General features: G+C 43.9%; 1 protein-coding gene across 12 annotated transcripts in view; it reads left to right on the top strand.

The window, feature by feature from the left end:
• ZNF346 (zinc finger protein 346) overlaps window positions 1–15748 on the top strand; it is a 33226-nt gene extending 17478 nt beyond the window's left edge. For 2 of the 12 annotated variants that reach the window (XM_077757258.1, XM_077757247.1), the window contains 3 exons: window positions 2050–2283; window positions 9373–9466; window positions 10923–11172. In XM_077757258.1, coding sequence (XP_077613384.1) covers window positions 2050–2283; window positions 9373–9466; window positions 10923–11115 — 521 coding nt within the window. In that variant the 3' untranslated portion in view covers window positions 11116–11172. Of the gene's footprint in view, window positions 1–2049; window positions 2284–8270; window positions 8362–9372; window positions 9467–10099; window positions 11173–11871 lie in introns of those variants that run through there. The other 10 variants (XM_077757249.1, XM_077757254.1, XR_013333483.1 and 7 more) reach the window with 10 other exon arrangements.
• Window positions 15749–16782: the final 1034 nt, after the last annotated feature.

The raw sequence follows: 16782 nt of genomic DNA, 5'->3' as shown, positions 1-16782 counted from the left end.
GTGCATATAGACATAGAATACTTTAAATAACCTTATCATATTTATAAAAAATGGTGCATACTCATTATGAATAATTCTAGCTGAAACTATGCAAAAAAGTGCAAAGAAGAAAGTAAAATATCACCCAAATCCTACCACAGAGAAACACTGTTAATATATTAGTGATATTTCAAAATACTAGTAACCACATATGATTTTGCCTATATCTTTTAACAATGATAAGATCATTTTGTAATTTTCTTTTATATTCTCTCTGTTTAATATAACATTTGTATTTCCCCATGTTAAAAACTTTTTCATAAACATTTTAATGACTTTGTAATATCCCGTCATAACACCATTCCTCTAATGAGGAAAATTTTCCCCTTTCCCATTTTTGATATTTATAAATAACAGTACAGCAAACATCCCTGTAGAATAGTCTTTCCATATTTCAGGCTATCTCCTGAGAGAAGACACCCATAGTTATTTTTTGGATGTCCATGAAGCGATTCCTGCAACTTAACCATTCACCTCTGATGCTTTAGTATCTTTTAAAGTATGGCCTTTTATGACCATGATCATAAAAAATGGTCTTAATGACCATTATTGTCTCTTTTCTGATGTCAGAGATCTACATTCATTGTAGAAAAGTTGGATAATACTGAAAAGCACCCTTTTACTATATGCTTTTGACCTTTTTTTCCATGCATCACCATATTTGTTTGTTTTACAAAATTGAGGACATAAGAAACAGATTGCTGTATAACCTGCTTTCTTTTTAACATAACACCACATATTGAATGTTTTCTCATACTATCAAATATTCTACTTTTCAAGTGACTTTGTGAGACAGTGGCCAGGGAAAGTCAGTGGTCAGGGAAATTGAGATTCATTGTGGGGAAGCCAGCATATTTCCTCTGCCTTGCTCAAAAGTTTCAAAACTTTCCTCATTGAAGTGGTCCACAGATGAACAAGCATCTGAGCCATCTGTATGTGTGCTGCTGAGCCCCACTTCTCTTCCACCATTGGTGGGGGGTCTAGTCCACATTTTTAAAGCAGTGGTTACTGGGTTGACACCATTCTATCCACATGGACTCATTAGTGAGTCTTGGCATCCACTTTATGAAGCAGCAGTATGGCCTGCCATGAGTATCAGGACATTTGTTGACCCACAGGGGACTCATAACAGATTCTGATTACCTGAGTTCATTGACCAGAGCCAGGGATGTTTTCTGAAGGTGAAAGCATGAACTATAGCCCTCAGTTTCCCTACCACACTCTGGCAGCCTGGAATAGTGAAGAGGGCATAGTATTTAGGGTCACACAGATGGGTTCACTCACTAGCAGGGTGATCTCCGGCAAGTCACATTACCATTCTGAGCCTTGGTTTTTCTCTATAATGTGGCAAATTGATACTTATCTAATGGGGTATTTCTGAGGACCAAAGGAGGAAATATATGTACAAAGCATGTAACTAAACGTCAGTGTCCTCCTCTCTCTGTCTCCTACTCAGCCTGAAAAACAGTATAACCCAAAAGGCCTCCCTAGTACAGTTACCTTTTTTAAATGACCCTCCCAGTCCTCAGGCCCTCAAATAGCTACATCTGTGCATTGGCCCCCAGCTCTGTAACTAGGGTACTTTGAGGATGGGAATAAAACACCCAAGTTTTTTGTCCCACTTGCTGTGAAGCTCTGGAGAATTCTAAGGGATAAAGAAGCTCTGGAGAATTCTAAGGGATAAAAGGACTACAAACACATACGCTGCTAGACTGTCATAATTTGACAACTTGACAGCAGAAATGCAGAGCCTCCTCAGAACATGAGGAAATCAGGATTCATGTGCCTAAAGTAGTGAAAGCTGCTGACCTAAGTAGCTGGTCTTTGCGCTCCCCCAAATCTTGCCAGTTTTCCCAATTAGAAAAGGCTTTCACTGTGTGATTCACACAGGCAGTGCTACATCTGCACGTGTGACTGGTGGCCCAGCCTTTCTTCCCATTCAGCATACTCGAAAGCTTGGCACCTTCTGGGTCTTTTTTCATTGTTTCTGTTTGAACTCTCTCACCGCAGCTCTGTCGAAACGCCTTACAAACCCTTTCCTTGTGGCCTCCACCTTAGCCTTGCACCAGAATAGAGAAATGATAGACCCAGACAAGTTCTGCAGCCTCTGCCATGCGACTTTCAACGACCCTGTCATGGCTCAACAACATTATGTGGGCAAGAAACACAGGAAACAAGAAACCAAGCTCAAACTCATGGCACACTATGGGCGGCTGGCCGACCCTGCTGTCACTGACTCATCAGGTAAGGGGGCCCAACTCACACTGAGAGCTGGACCAGGGCTTGACCACTCGAGTTCTCTAGACTACCAAGGCTCTCTTTGCCTCCTTATATCTCCTGAAGCAGGCCTTGCAAATTCAAATGCCTGCAGAAACCAGATAGGAAATAAAAATAAGTGAAAGAGCCAAGAAAGAGGGAATATGACTAGCTGAAGAGTACATGCCTCTCCTATTCAGCTCCAGTTAGTTATTACCATATCTTCCAGTTTTTCAAAAGAATCTAGAAAGTCAAATTTGTTTAAAAACTCACCTCATTTTGGGGGCACCTGAAGGGCTCAGTCGGTTAAGTGTCTGACTTTGGCTCAGGTCATGATCTCACGGTTCCTGAGTTCAAGTCCCACATTGGGCTCTGTGCTGACAGCTCAGAGCCTGTAGCCTACTTCGGATTCTGTGTCTCCCTCTCTCTCTCATTCTGCCCTTCCTCTGCTCACACTCTGTCTCTCTCTCAAAAATAAATATTTTTAAAATTTTTTTAAATTTATTTTAATGTTTTTATTTCTGAGAGAGAGAGAGACAGCATGAATGGGGGAGGGTCAGAGAGAGAGAGACACAGAATCTGAAACAGGCTTCAGGCTCTGAGCTAGCTGTCAGCACAGAGCCCGACTCAGGGCTCGAACCCACAAACTGTGGGATCATGACCTGAGCCGAAGTCAGACGCTTAACCGACTGAGCCACCCAGGCGCCCCTTAAAAATTTTTTTTAAAAAAGAATTCCCGTAATTTTTAGGGGTGCCTTGCTGGCTCAGTCAGTAGAGTATGCAATTCTTGGTCTCAGGGCTGTGAGTTCAAACCCCGTGTTGGATATAGAGATTACTTAAAAATAAAATCTTAAAAGAAAAAAACTTCCCCTCAGTTTTAAATGTGCTACTAAATTTAAAAAATGTTAAACCCTGTATGAGTCAAATCTGTCTGCAAGCCACATTTGGGCCAAGGGCTGCCAGTTTGCAACCTCTGATTTAAGCTCCCTGTCATCCACATGCCTTGTGTGAAGGCTCTCAGCAGCCTCTGCCAGCTATTAGAGTGTCCTCAGGGCCCCTTACTTCTCAGCAGTTGAGGCCTGCCTATATCCCTGTGATAGTGTGGTGAAGAACACCACTCTGACTCAGAGAACATTAGCTTTTCCCTGGCTTCTAGATGCCAGTCACCGTCACAGGAGTAAGCATTCGTGAAGAGTTAGGAGCCCTTCCCATCATATTAACTACTTGGGGCTTATAGTAAGAGTGGGGGAGGGGGGATTGTTATTTTCTCTTTCATTCAGTCAGTAAATATTTATTGAGCACCTACCGTGTACCCTCATTAGGGTACAGTAGTGACCAAGACTGACACAGTGCCTATCTTGTGGAACCTACATGAGCATTCATATGAGTCCTCAAGGTTTCCACTCGGGCCATGGAGATACAGCACCAGACAGTCAACACTTGAGGCCCCCATGGCATCCAAGTACACACAACTTGGCCTCAGGGAACCTGCCGCTCGGCGTCTTCTGTGCTCTTGCCACAGTCCTGGAAAGGTGAACACCCAGATGCTGTAGGTGTTCCAGACCGCATATAACAAGGGGAGAAAAGCAGCCTTACAACACAGGTTGTCCTTGAACAATACTGACACTGATGAGATGGGTGTGAAATGGTGGCTGTGAAACAAAGGGAGGTCCCTTTATTAGTGTGCCAAGGAGTGCTCTTCCAATGCCACTGAAGGACCCTGCTTTATAAACCTCTGCAAAATTAAGTACTTAGTGTTCGCACATGCATGCAGTGCCTTCGCCTTTGACAGGATCAGCCCCACATGCTGAAGAGTCTGGAAACTTCAGAACCAAGCTCCTCAGAACCTTTCTTCTGTGACCCTCCTATTTTGGCTTGAGACTGATAGAAACAACACAGGATCCAGCTGGCATGACCCAGGTTCTTGTTCAGCTGACCCTTCTTTGCTTCAGCTCCTGGATGTCCTTTATTTGGCCCTGCTCTGGTCATATCCTTATTCTCTCTTGTCCACTACCAGGACTCAGGCACTGCCATGTTTTAATTTTTTTTAATGTTTATTTATCTTTGAGAGAGAGAAAGCATGAGCAGGGGAGGGGCAGAGAGAGAGCGAGACACAGAATCCGAAGCAGGCTCCAGGCTCTGAGATGTCAGCACAGAGCCCAATGCGGGGCTTGAACCCACCAATTGCAAGATCATGACCTGAGTTTAAGTCCGAAGCTTAACTGAGCCACCCAGGTCCTTCCCCTTTTAAAAAATAAGTTGTTTTTAACATTTGTTGTTGCCATGTTTTAGGCTGCTTGTCTTAACTTGTACTCATTCTTTTTTTTTTTTAAAGTTTATTTATTTATTTTGAAAGAGAGAGAAAGTGGGGCGTCTGGGTGGCTCAGTCAGTTGAGTGTCCGACTTCGGCTCAGGTCATGATCTCACGGTTCGTGGGTTCGAGCCCTGCATCGGGCTCTGTGCTGACAGCTTAGAGCCTGGAGCCTGTTTCAGATCCTGTGTCCCTCTTTCGCTCTGCTCCTTCCCTGCTCATTCTCTGTCTCTCTCACTCTCTCAAGGATAAATAAACATTAAAAATTAAAAAAAAAAAAAAAAAGAAAGAAAGAGAAAGTGTGAGTAGGGAAGGGGCAGAGAGAGGGAGAGAGACAATCCCAAGCAGGCTCTGCACTGTCAGCATGGAGCCCAATGCAAGGCTTAAACCCACAAAACATGAGATCGTGACCTTAGCAGAAGTCAGATTCTTAACTGACTGAGCCACCCAGGCACCCCCCGACCCCTTCATTCTATTCTTTTATCTCAAGCCAAACTTGCCTTCCTATATCTACTCCTCCATTTGTCTAAGGCTGATTACCATAATTAATCCTAAAACTGTATCCTAGATCCTTTTTTCTTGATTAAGGCATCTGACTGCTTTACAGATCAGCCAAAATTTTTCATGAAAACCTAGGCAGGGGGCAAGGGCATCACACACCGTTTGATATTAATATATACATTATAATTTAATTCCCACAGCATTCCTAAAAATAGGTATGATCTTTGCATTTCACAGATAAAGAAGTTGAGACTCAGAGTGACTTGCTCAAGGTCATACAGCTGATCGGACCTGATGTTGATAAGTGAGAACATCAATATGTGTCTCTAGCTCTGTCTGGCTCCAAAACTTACTCTCCTTCCTCCTGCCTCCAACTCTGAGTGTACTTGGCAGGAGGTTTCCAACTACAGAACATCAGCAGAGGCACTGAACTCATTCTGACCCCTTTCTTACCCAGAGAGGTGGATGTTGATCCTAGGATATGCAAGCAGCAACTTCAGCTGACTGGGATTCCACCTTAGCAAAGGTTTTAGGCTTGTTAGCAACTGGCCTTTGTTGAAGCTTGTTCATTCATTCAGTCAGTCACTCATCCTATACTTACCTGTGGCTGCTATAGTCCAGACCTTAGGCTAGGTACTCACACATGTAACTGCCGATTTAATCCTCATAGCAGCTCTGCTGTGCAAGTTTGATTCTCCCCATTTTACAAATGAGGTCATTAGGATCAGAAAGATGAGGTGACTTGTCCTGAGTCCCACACTAGGCAGTAGCTGAGCCAGCATTGAAATCCAGGTCAAATTCTGTGTTGGGTCCAGAGAATAGTTTCCATGGGGCTCCTGTCAAAGTGTCTCATGACAAGTAAGGGTCAAATGTGAGATGACCCAGGGTGTCCAGATTTCTCCCCCAAGGAGAAGATGCAATATCTACCAAGCAGATAAAAGACTTGAAGTTTGCTTTGTGTTCCTGGCTCACATTTCTCTATTTATCCAAGAATGTTAAAACTAACCTGCATATCATTCAGGCAGACAGATCCTTCCAACTGTCAGAGCATTCAACACACCCCCAGGTTACTAGAATCCTCTGCTTTACCCCATCACTTTCTCTCCCTGAGGGCCTTGCCTCCTACATAGAACAGGTCTACTTTCTCTGCTCCATGCTGACCCCCCCAATCTCTTCAACCACTATGCATAGGATAGGTTTTCAGGTCTTGTTAAGTTCATATATAGTTAGAGTGGCTGGGTAGCTCAGTTAGTTGAATGTATGACTCTTGATTTCAGCTCAGGTCATGATCCCAAGGTCATGGGATCGAGCCCTGTGTTGGAGCATGGAGCCTTATTAAGATTCTCCCTCTCTTCCTCTGCACCTTTCCCTTTGTGCCCCTCCCCCACTTGGGCGCTCGCTCACTCTTTCTCAAAAAAAAAAAAACAAAAAATTATATATGGTCAAGAAATATTTGCTAAATTCTTACCTAGTATTTGTCAGGCATTGTATATATGATAGTAAACAAGACAGGTGCTGTCCATGTTCTCATGAAGCTTTGAGTTTAGCAGAAAAGACAGGCATTGAGCAAATAACTACAAGTGTGACAAGCTTTCGAAAAGGAAAGAAATGGGACACATGGCTGGCTTAGTTGGCAGAGCACAGAGTTCTTAATCTCAGGGTTGTAAGTTCAAGCCTCACATTAGGTGTAGAGATTACTTAAAAATAAAATCTTAAAAAAAGAAAAGGGAAAGGAAACAACTGGGATAACTTAAATCGGGGAGCAGGGGTCAACAAAGGCTTCCCAGAGTGCAAGGAGGATAATGTTGGGCAAAATGATCCTGGGGAGATGACCAAACATCTAGTCATGGTGTTGTTGGTCATGTGAAGGATTTGGGCCTTTAACCTAAAAGCATTGGGAAGCCAATGACCATTTAAGCATTGTTAGATCATTCTGCTTACAAAGTGGAAAATGGTTTGGAATAGGGAGGAAGATGAGTAGGGAGACCCCAGCCATGAGAGCACTGTAGTGATTCATACTAGAGAGGATGGGAGCGTGGACTAAGTAAGGTAGCAGTGGAGGACATAGAAGTAGATGGATTAAAGAGCTGTGTAGGAAGTAGAATTATCAGGATTTAGGGGCACCTGGGTGGCTTGGTTAAGTATCCAACTCTTGATTTCAGCTCGGGTCATGATGTCACAGTTTGTAAGATCAAGCTCTGCATCCAGCTCCGTGCTCTCAGTGTGGAGCCTGCTTAGAATTTTCTCTCCCTCTCTCTCTCCACCCCTACTTGCATTTCTCCCTCTCTCACTCAAAATAAATAAATGAACTTAAAAAAAAAAAAAGAATTGTTTGGATTTGGCCATCATATGTGAGAGGTGAGGGGTACCTGGCTGGGTCAGTCTGTAGAGCGTGCAATTCTTGATCTCGGGGTTGTGAGTTCAAGCCCTATGTTGAGTGTAAAGATTACATAAAAATAAAATCTTTACCCAAAAAAATGTGGGAAGTAAAGGAAAGGGAATAGTCGAAGATGATAACCAGATTTAGTCTTAAGCAATTAGGTGCATAGCCAGGTTTTGTCAGCTTGAGGCTAACATGCCCATGAGATATCCAAGTAGGCAATTCAATATATAGGTCTAGACCTCAAATGAGAGGTTTGGGTTAGAGATATTGCCATTTTGGTAGGTCAGTAACTGTTAAATATTAGTAGCTTCATGTATTTTAGATGGTAATGAAGGACAGCAGAATGAATGAGACCCCTAGAGACTTTAGAGAGAAGAGCTGAGGGTCTAAGATTAAGCCTTCTGCAAATTCTGGCCATAAATGTCTAAAATGGACCTGAATTCTAACTGCAATCATTTCCCCCTTAAATGCTTTAATGGGGTGTGTCTTTAAAGGAAATACCTGACGATATAAAGGAAATAAATGCAGCTGGGAATGTTGGCTAGCTAACTGGAGTAGAGGAGATCATTGGTGTTCTCAGTAGCTACAGCTGCCATAGAAGGCGGGTGAAAAGATACTTTCCACCTCTTGGCCAGACTGATGCACAGAGCCCATAAGAGTGAAATAATACTAGTAACAAGAGCTCACATTTGTTGAGCACTTACTATGTGTCAAATGTTTTTATTTAAATCATTACAATAACTTTATGAGGTTGATACTAATATTAACCTCATTTTATAGGTAAGGAACCTGAGTCTCAGAGAAGCCCCACTTTTACAAATGAGGAAACCAAATCTCAGAGAGGTTAAGTAACTGGCCTGTGGTCCTACAGGTAAGAAATGATACAGCTGGGATTTGAGCCTAGGTGATCTCACTCCAGAGCTGTGAAACTTAGGATGGCAGATGGTTGGAAAAGTGTCAGAACCAGAGGGCTCTTGAAGTCATGTGTACAGCTGCCTTTCTTGTACAGCTAACATCTGTCATGCTAGAATAAGTACAGCCTTTGTGGTCAGCCAAGCCTGAGTTTCCCACTTACTAACTCTGTGTTCTTATACCTGTGACATTGCCTTATTTTTCTCTATAAAATAATGGTAATGATTTTCCCAGGATCATAATGGGGGCCAAGCAAAATTATATAGCATGCATGGCCTATATCAGGTACTTGGTTAATGATACTGCTTTTTATTTTATAAGTATTATGGCTATAAGTTATGGTACAATTGCCTTACAGTTGCGAAAAGCTGAGGATCAGAAAGGGGAAGGGATTTAGTCAAGATCACATGAAGGGAGAGCCAGGAGTCCAGCTCCATATCTTGGCCATGTGGACAAAGGCCACTTTGTCATTGGATCAGCCCTGGTAGTAAGACAGGGTGTCTGTGAGCCCCAAGGTAGAAAGACTATATTAATTTTCATCGCAGGCATTCTCATTAATTACTGTTATTGCAAGCCTAAGGAGAGTGGCAGTTTCCCAGAGATCTCTCAGTGAAGGGCATCCTTAATGAGGCTACTTAGCACAGTGAAGATAGAAAAGACAGTTACACCAAATGTCACCTCTTTGTTCTGTCAGTCTTTTATTTACTCAACAGACAGCTACTCTGGACCAGGTTCAATGCTGGGACTTGGGGGTACAGAGGGGAATGAGGAGGTTCCCAACTCCAGGAAGCCCATAGGTACACAGCCAGTACCCCCTTGAGCACTGAGGCCCCTGGGATTCTCATCAGGTCCAACCACCTAATCTCACCCCACCATCCATCCTCAGAAGGGCATTTACTGTCAAAAGCAGCAGTCCCCAGGTCCCTTGTTCCTGTATAACTAAGCATCTTGACTCTTATGTGTGTTTCAGCTGGGAAGGGTTACCCCTGCAAGACGTGTAAGATAGTGCTGAACTCCATAGAACAGTATCAAGCTCATGTCAGCGGCTTCAAACACAAGAACCAGTGAGTAATCATCCTTTGAAATTCAAGAGTCTGCAATAAGAATTCAAGGCTTCTAAATCGAAATAGAGCCAGGTACTACTTTGCTAAAATGGAATCCTGGCAGCCTTTTCTCAGTCAACAGAAGATCAGTCAGTTAACAGAAGTATCTCCCATGTAAGTTTTTCTTCCCATCAACTTCTGGACCTGCCACAGCCTTTGGACCTGCCACTGAAGGTTTTAGTAGAGAAACATAGACCCTTTCCTTGGTGGTCTCCTCAAAGTACTTTCCTGCCCTATAGCAGTCTCACTAGGGGAGCTCCCCTCCCTCCAAGCCCATCACTGGCCTAAGAATCCAGTCATTAACTGCCATCAATTCTATGGCTAAAGCTCCCTCTACATGTTATTACCAAATATGACCAGGTTCGTTCATTCATCGATCAGATATTTACTGAACACCCTCTGGGTGGTGGCCAAGACAGATCCAGTCCCAGCTCTTGTGACCTTACATTCTGATGAGAGGAGACAAATAACAAACAAGTAAATAACAAATATTACAGATTCTGATACGGGCTTTGACGGGAGGAGGTAAACAGTCATCTGTTCATGCTGACCTTGAAAATGACTAATACTCTTTGAACGCCTGTTCTGTTGCAGGGCATATGCCAAGCAAATTCTCTCAGGTAATCCACACAACAACCCTAGGAAGAAGGTATTATTATTATTGTTATAGACAGAGGCAACCACCATTCCAAGTGATCCTATGAGACAGAGCCTATAATTCACAATGGGGCTTGCCCAGCTCATAGCATGCTTCTCTAGGGCACCATGCTAACAAGGAGGTTGTGGCACTGTGTGATATGAGGAAGCTAGGGCCCGGATCAGGGGAGTGCTCGTGCAGTTCTGACGCTTTCTCTCAGAAGGGAACTGGGTAGTGTGGATAGCGTGCTACAACACAACTTTCTTAGATGAAAATATCCCTATTTACAGATGAGGAAATTGGGTTTCAGGCAATCAAGTATACTAAACCAATTTCTTTGACTTTAATGGTCGGTTCTGCGTTGCTCACAATGCTGAATCAATTCAAGGTGGTGGAAACAGAACGTTAGACTTAAAATGTCCTTGGTCCTCTCTACTCTGCCTGGTTTCCTCTCCCACACTACAGCAGATCTGAGGACTTGTGAGGCTTCTTTTAGATATGGACTTGAGAAAAGCCCTCACAGTGGGCTCACTCCCATTTCAGCATACCTCCCTTGCAGCTTGAGTGGTGGCAGTTTCAGCATATGACCTGGAGGCAACCAGAGTCCTAGCCTGGGGCTACCCAGTCTTGAAAATGCTAGTGTTTACTGTTTTCTTTCTATGTTTTCAGCTATGTGACTTTGGGTGAGTCAGTAAACCTCTCTGAGCCTCCACTTCCTCTTCTGTAAGATTATAGTTAACAATTTGTTGCATACCTAAATTAATCTCATTTAATTCACAGTAGCAGCTCTGAATTAAGACACACACACCACTTTATGACCGCAGGAAACCTAATGTCAGGTAGGTTAAGTGACTTGCCTGAGCCACTTAGTTACTTGGAATTAGACCCAGAATTCAAACCTTTTGATTCCAAAGTACATTTATTTTGCTCTGCCATTCCATATGGAGCTCATTATCCTCACCTTATGGGATGAACTGAGAGTTAGAGATAATGTATGTGGAGTGCTGGTACCAAAAAGGGAACTATTAGAGGTAAGCTTTCATTCATTCAACAAATATTTATTGAGCACCTATTATGTGTCAGGTCCTATTTGGAGCACTAGGGCTACAGTAGGAGCACTAGTGCTCTTCCCTGATTTTTTGGATCCCTATCTAGTGGTAGTAGCAGATCCTAAACAAATCCATAAACAAATAAGACAATATCAGATATTATTAGGTACCCAGAAAATGGGATAGGGTGACTGGAGAGCCACTTTGATTCAGTGTGAGGGGGAAAATGATCAGTCTGTACTATCCAGATCGTACAGGGCCCTGTAGGCAGAATAAATGGTTTGGTAGTGAAGAGATGTGGGCTGCTGTCCTAAATCAACCACACTTTTAAAAAGCAAAAACAACATAATTATTTAATTTTTAAAATTAAAAAAATAAACAACAATAAAAATCCTACTGGGGTCAGGTAACTTACAATTTCTAATTTAGTTTCCTCATATACGAAATAGGGGTACCATCCACTATCCCCCACCTTGTAGAATTGCCATGATGATGAAATAGGATGCTAGAAGCAAAGCACCCAGCATTGTGCCCAGCATGCAGTGGCCCTCAGTAAAGGATACCTGGCCACCTTATATTCAAGACCCTGGAAGAGCTGTACTATTTTTAGGAAACTACCTGGAGCACCATCATAACCACCACAAACTGACCCTGTGTGTTTATTCCTTCTCAAATTACAGGTCACCAAAAACAATGGCATCACCCCTGGGCCAGATTCCAGTGCAAAGGCAGCCCATTCAGAAAGACCCAGCCACCTTGGAAGATTAAAGGTGTTTCTGTCCAGCACCCCAGGTTGAACCAGCCGTGAGCCAGCTTCCCGTGACCATGGTCAGCCCTTGGCTCCCTCTTCCTCCTTTCTTATACCTGGAGAATACACAGGCCTCAGGCAGGAGTGGGCCACAGATAGCCTCTGATTGGTCCAGGCTAATCCACCCCTGCTCTTCCCCTTTGGAATGAGCCCTCTAGGTCAGGACAAGGGAAGGGAGTGGATCTTGAAAGGACTTGGGGCCTCACAGAATAGTAGTTTGGAGGATGGCCTTTCCCCTTACCCAGCCTCTTTGGGCCACATGTCATGAGCCCCAGGCCTGTCTTTCCTTTGCAGGTCAGTTTTGAGCCAGTCTCTGCGGCTAAAGAACTGTGCTGTCCCTGGGCTCCAGGCAGCTGCAGTGAAACCTGGAGCTTTCACACCAGAGTTCAGCCTAGGTGGGAAAGGGCAGATGGAAGTGGCTGTCCCACGGGAGCTTGGAGCTAATATGACGCACTCCCTTTCCCCAAAAAGTGCAGGCTTTCCTGAGCCTGAGACCAGATGCTGGCCAATTACACAGCTTTCTGCCCACTGTGAAGTCTCCTCCTAGAGCAATGACACAGAGCAGTGCTGTCCTTCCTGCCTCTTCTCCACAGTTCCTGAATGGTGCTAAGGATCTGCATCAGCTGGGGAAAAGCTAGAGTTGGAGAAGGCCTCAGTATCCAGTGGGATTATGAAAACTGCAAGGGGGGCCTTTCCCCCTCCTCCGTCAGAGAGGTGCTCTGACCCAGGGTCATGTGGGAGAGCCCCCACATGCAAGTTCCCTTGATGATTCTGTGCCCTTAAAGGTGAACTATCTCGTGCCAGCCAGCTCAAAGGTCCGTTGCTGCCCCTTGGCTCTACTATCCCTCTCTTTCTCCTCGTGCAGGAGACCAGGTTGCTGTGGTGCTAGCCCTCTTCCATTATCTACCAGGGGACTCCTGGGTACCAGGGAAAGGAAGGAGAGCTGGTGCAGGTTTCTGCAGTGAGGAAACAGATGTTCCCCAGGCCCCAAACCTAGATTTCTCCAACTCTTCTGTGTTTTATGGCCTGGGATTTCACTGGGAGTGGATATTTCCTTGTAGCTTTCAAGCAGGAATTCCAAGGAGTGTCACCATCATAGGACCCCCTTCACTGAGTCAAAGAAGCCCCTTAGCTGCTCTCTTGGCCTCTTCCCCCTCAAACTCCCATTGCCTATCCCTTTGCCTGTGAAATGCCTTTATGTATTGTGTATGGGTGTGTGTGCGCGTGCTTATGCTCTGTCTCTTGATCACTGAAGCATCTAAATAAAGAATTTTTCCCACGAGCCAGACTGCAAATTAACAAACCTGGGATTTGGGGCCATATTACCGTTGGATCTAGTATATGTGTCTTGACCCCTCACCCTCAACCCTCTCAGACTCCCAGGGCTCTAAATACTGATCTAAGAAGGTGGGACCAAGATAAATATCTAAATTACTTGGCAACCTGTGGAAGCCTTCCCGGGTGCCCTAAACTTAATACAACCTCATCCACTTATCCATCTCCCCCTGTCACAGAGGGTCTTATAGGGGTTCTTTAGAAGGTTTAAGCTGAGATCTACTTTGTTTGAGTAGATCATTCTGGCTGTTAGGTGGAGAAGGAATGCAGGGGAGCAGGACAAGAAACAGACAAGGAAGGCAAAATGTAGGTTGTGTCCAGTATGGCTCTCTCTAGGCTAATCCCTTCAGGGCAGAGACCTAGCCCCTTTCATCTCAACTTCTCTAATGTGGAGTGGTGTGTCATGAAGTGTTTGTTGAATGAATGAATGAATGAATGAATATGAGGAAAGATGGCCTTTTCCCTCACAGCTCTTACTCAGCACTAGGTTTGTACCATGGACTTAATAGAGATTCTTGAAGGAAGCTTTTCTATGACCCAGAAATGAGCTAGGGAAGCAGTTAGTGTGACGGCCTCAGGAGTCTTTTGTTCAACCTTAGTTTCAGGCAGACAGCCAGACCTAAGGAAGGTTCCCAGGCAACTTCAGCTCCTACTCTTCACTCAGCAAGCTGTTCTTGGGCACCTGCTTTTGACCAGCAGGGAAAGGCCCTATGCGGCCCCCATGGTGGGTTCTCAGCTTTCAGCTTCCAAAGCCCAGACTGTCTCAGCAATTTCCCTGTAGTCCTTCTAATTATCCGGGATGTTCGAATTAGCCTCATCTATCACACAAGGAAATGAAGGGCAGAGAGTGGGTGGGCCGCCATATCATGAGCTTTGGCCTGCAAGACCTTAGTCTGGATTCAGGAGTCCCTGTTAGCTGTGTGCCCAGCCCAGTTAGTAAGAGGGCACAGGGATGAACACTTTCTTGCTCTTGGGAAGCTCACATCCTGTTAGAGGTCATTATGGCAATGGTCTGAGGGTCCTACAGGGCACAGCAAGAATGCCCAGGATGCAGGTCCTAACTCACCTCAGGGTATGAAAAAGCTGGAGAGGTTGGGAAACTTGCATTTGATCTGCATGATAGCCTTCTGAGGTAGGTAATGATACTCCTTTTCATAGAAAAGGGTCAAAGTGGTGTAGTATTTTGCCCAACGTCCTGCCACTAAGAAGCAACAAAATGGAGAGTAGAATCCAGTTATCTAGATTCCTAGTCCAGAACCCTTTCCATAAAGGACCAGAATCCTTCCCATATAACCCCTGGGCATGCCTCACCCACCTTCTGGCAGGGCCATGGGCTCATAGAAGAAGCAGCCACAAAATAGATTGGACAGGGGTCAGTGGTTACTTTTTATTCCAAGCTCCCCCATAGTTCTCATAATTTTATCCAAGATTCCCAGTGTATTACACTCCAGTGTATAACTGTAAGAAACTGAAATCAAAGTGGTTAGCTAAACAAGGAAGTGTATTGATTCACCTAATGAAAAATTTCAGTACAGATATGGCTAGATCCAGGTTCTGACTCATGTCATCAGGAAGAATTTAATCTCACTCTGCTTTCCTCTGTGTGGCCTCTTTCTCAGGCCAGCTCCCCCCAGAAGGCAGCAAGATGGCCACTGGCAGCTCCAGGCTTGTCTCCTGTTGGAGAGGCAGCTCCGTTGGAAAGATCTTCTTTCCTACTAGTTCCAACAAAAAATTCTGGGATTCATTCATTAACCAGCTTGGCCCTGTTCCTATTCTTAAATCAATCACTGCAACTAGGCTCCTGATTTGGGGACTGAGAAAGAGTGAGCTCCACCTAAAACATTTGACTGAAAGAGAAAAGAGGAAAGTATGGGGCTCCTTCCAGATTAAGGGAGAAGAATGGATGTGGGTGGGTAAAAATAACTTAGCCATACCCAGAAATTGTCTGGATTTGAAATACCACTTTTTCCCTAACTTCTTGAGATTTAGTAATGTGCTCCAATTTTTAGAGCACAACTTGATGAATCCTTACATGTATGTGTACATCTGAGCAGTCACCCTCCACATCAAGATACAGAACGTTGCCAGCTCCCCAGAAGTTTCCTTTGTTCCCCTTCCTAGTTATTATCTCCCAGAAGTAAACACTATTTTGACCTCTACCCCCATAAATTAGTTTTGCTTGCTCTTGAATTCTATAAAAATGGAGTCATACCCTCTTTTACTCAATATTCTGTCTGTCAGATTCATCCATGTTTGTGTGTGTGTGTGTGTGTGTGTGTGTGTGTGTGTGTGTGTGTGTGAGTCAGAAGTTCCTTTTTTTCATGCTCTGTAGTAGTCCATTATATGAATATACCACAATCTAGCCATTCTGTTGATGGACTATTGGGTTATTTCTAGTTTTGAACTATTATAAATAAAGCTCTTGTGAAAATTTTTGTATGTGTCATTTGGTGTGTGCACACATATATCCAGGAGTAGGATTGCTGCGTCGTAGGATAGGTGTGTTTCACTTATCTAGATACTACCAAATGGCTTTCCACAGTGGTTCTACCAACTTACCGGCATTTGGTATTGTCAGTCTTTCTAGTTTTGGACATTCTGGTGGCACGTGGGAATTTGAACCCAAGTGTTCATATTGACTTTGAATCAGGGCTCCTCTTACTCTAAGCGTTCCTGAGATCAGATTTTAATTTCTGTAGCCTGGAATGGTCTCTGATATCAGTGCCTAGGACCCACAATACATAATCCAGCAGGTAAACATCAGAGGAAGCTTCTGCTCATGGCTCTGGTGGCTAACGAAGGTCTCATGGCAGAAGAGGCATCAGCCCTGGAGAGGCAGTCTAGTCTAGTGTACAGAAAAGAAAAAAAAATCAGGATCTGGAACCAGGCAGCCACAGTTCAGATCTTAGCTCTGCGGGGCTGTGTGATCATGGTGAACTAACAATCCTGTGGTGAGCTAACCTGTACCTAAGGATGAAACACTAGTACCTACCTTATGGGTTATTGTGGGAATTAAAAGAATAGATACAGGGGCGCCTGGGTGGCTTAGTCGGTTAAGCATCTGACTTTCGCTCAGGTCATGATCTCACGGTTCGTNCTTGTGGGGATGAGCACTGAGTGTTATGTGGCAACTAATTTGACAATAAACTATTAAAAAAATAAATAAATAAAATAAAATAAAATAAAAAATTCTGTGTCTCCCTCTCTCTCTGACCCTCCCCTGCTCACACTGTCTCTCTCTCTCTCCTAGAAATAAATAAAACATTAAAAATTAAAAAAAAAAGAATAGATACAAATGAAACATTTACAATACCTGACATATGGTAGATACTATGTAAATGATGACTGCTGTTCCTTCTATTATTGGCCTGAAGTAATCTCTGGGTCTTCCTGGGGAAGTGAGTACAGAGGCAGATGGCATCTGGCACAGAGTCCTATATTAAGTCTC

This window comes from Crocuta crocuta, unplaced genomic scaffold, assembly GCF_008692635.1.
Source record: "Crocuta crocuta isolate KB4526 unplaced genomic scaffold, BGI_CrCroc_1.0 scaffold131, whole genome shotgun sequence".
Lineage (NCBI taxonomy): Eukaryota > Metazoa > Chordata > Mammalia > Carnivora > Hyaenidae > Crocuta > Crocuta crocuta.
Note: the sequence above shows the minus strand (reverse complement) of the source record. Positions and strands in the feature narration are given on the sequence as shown.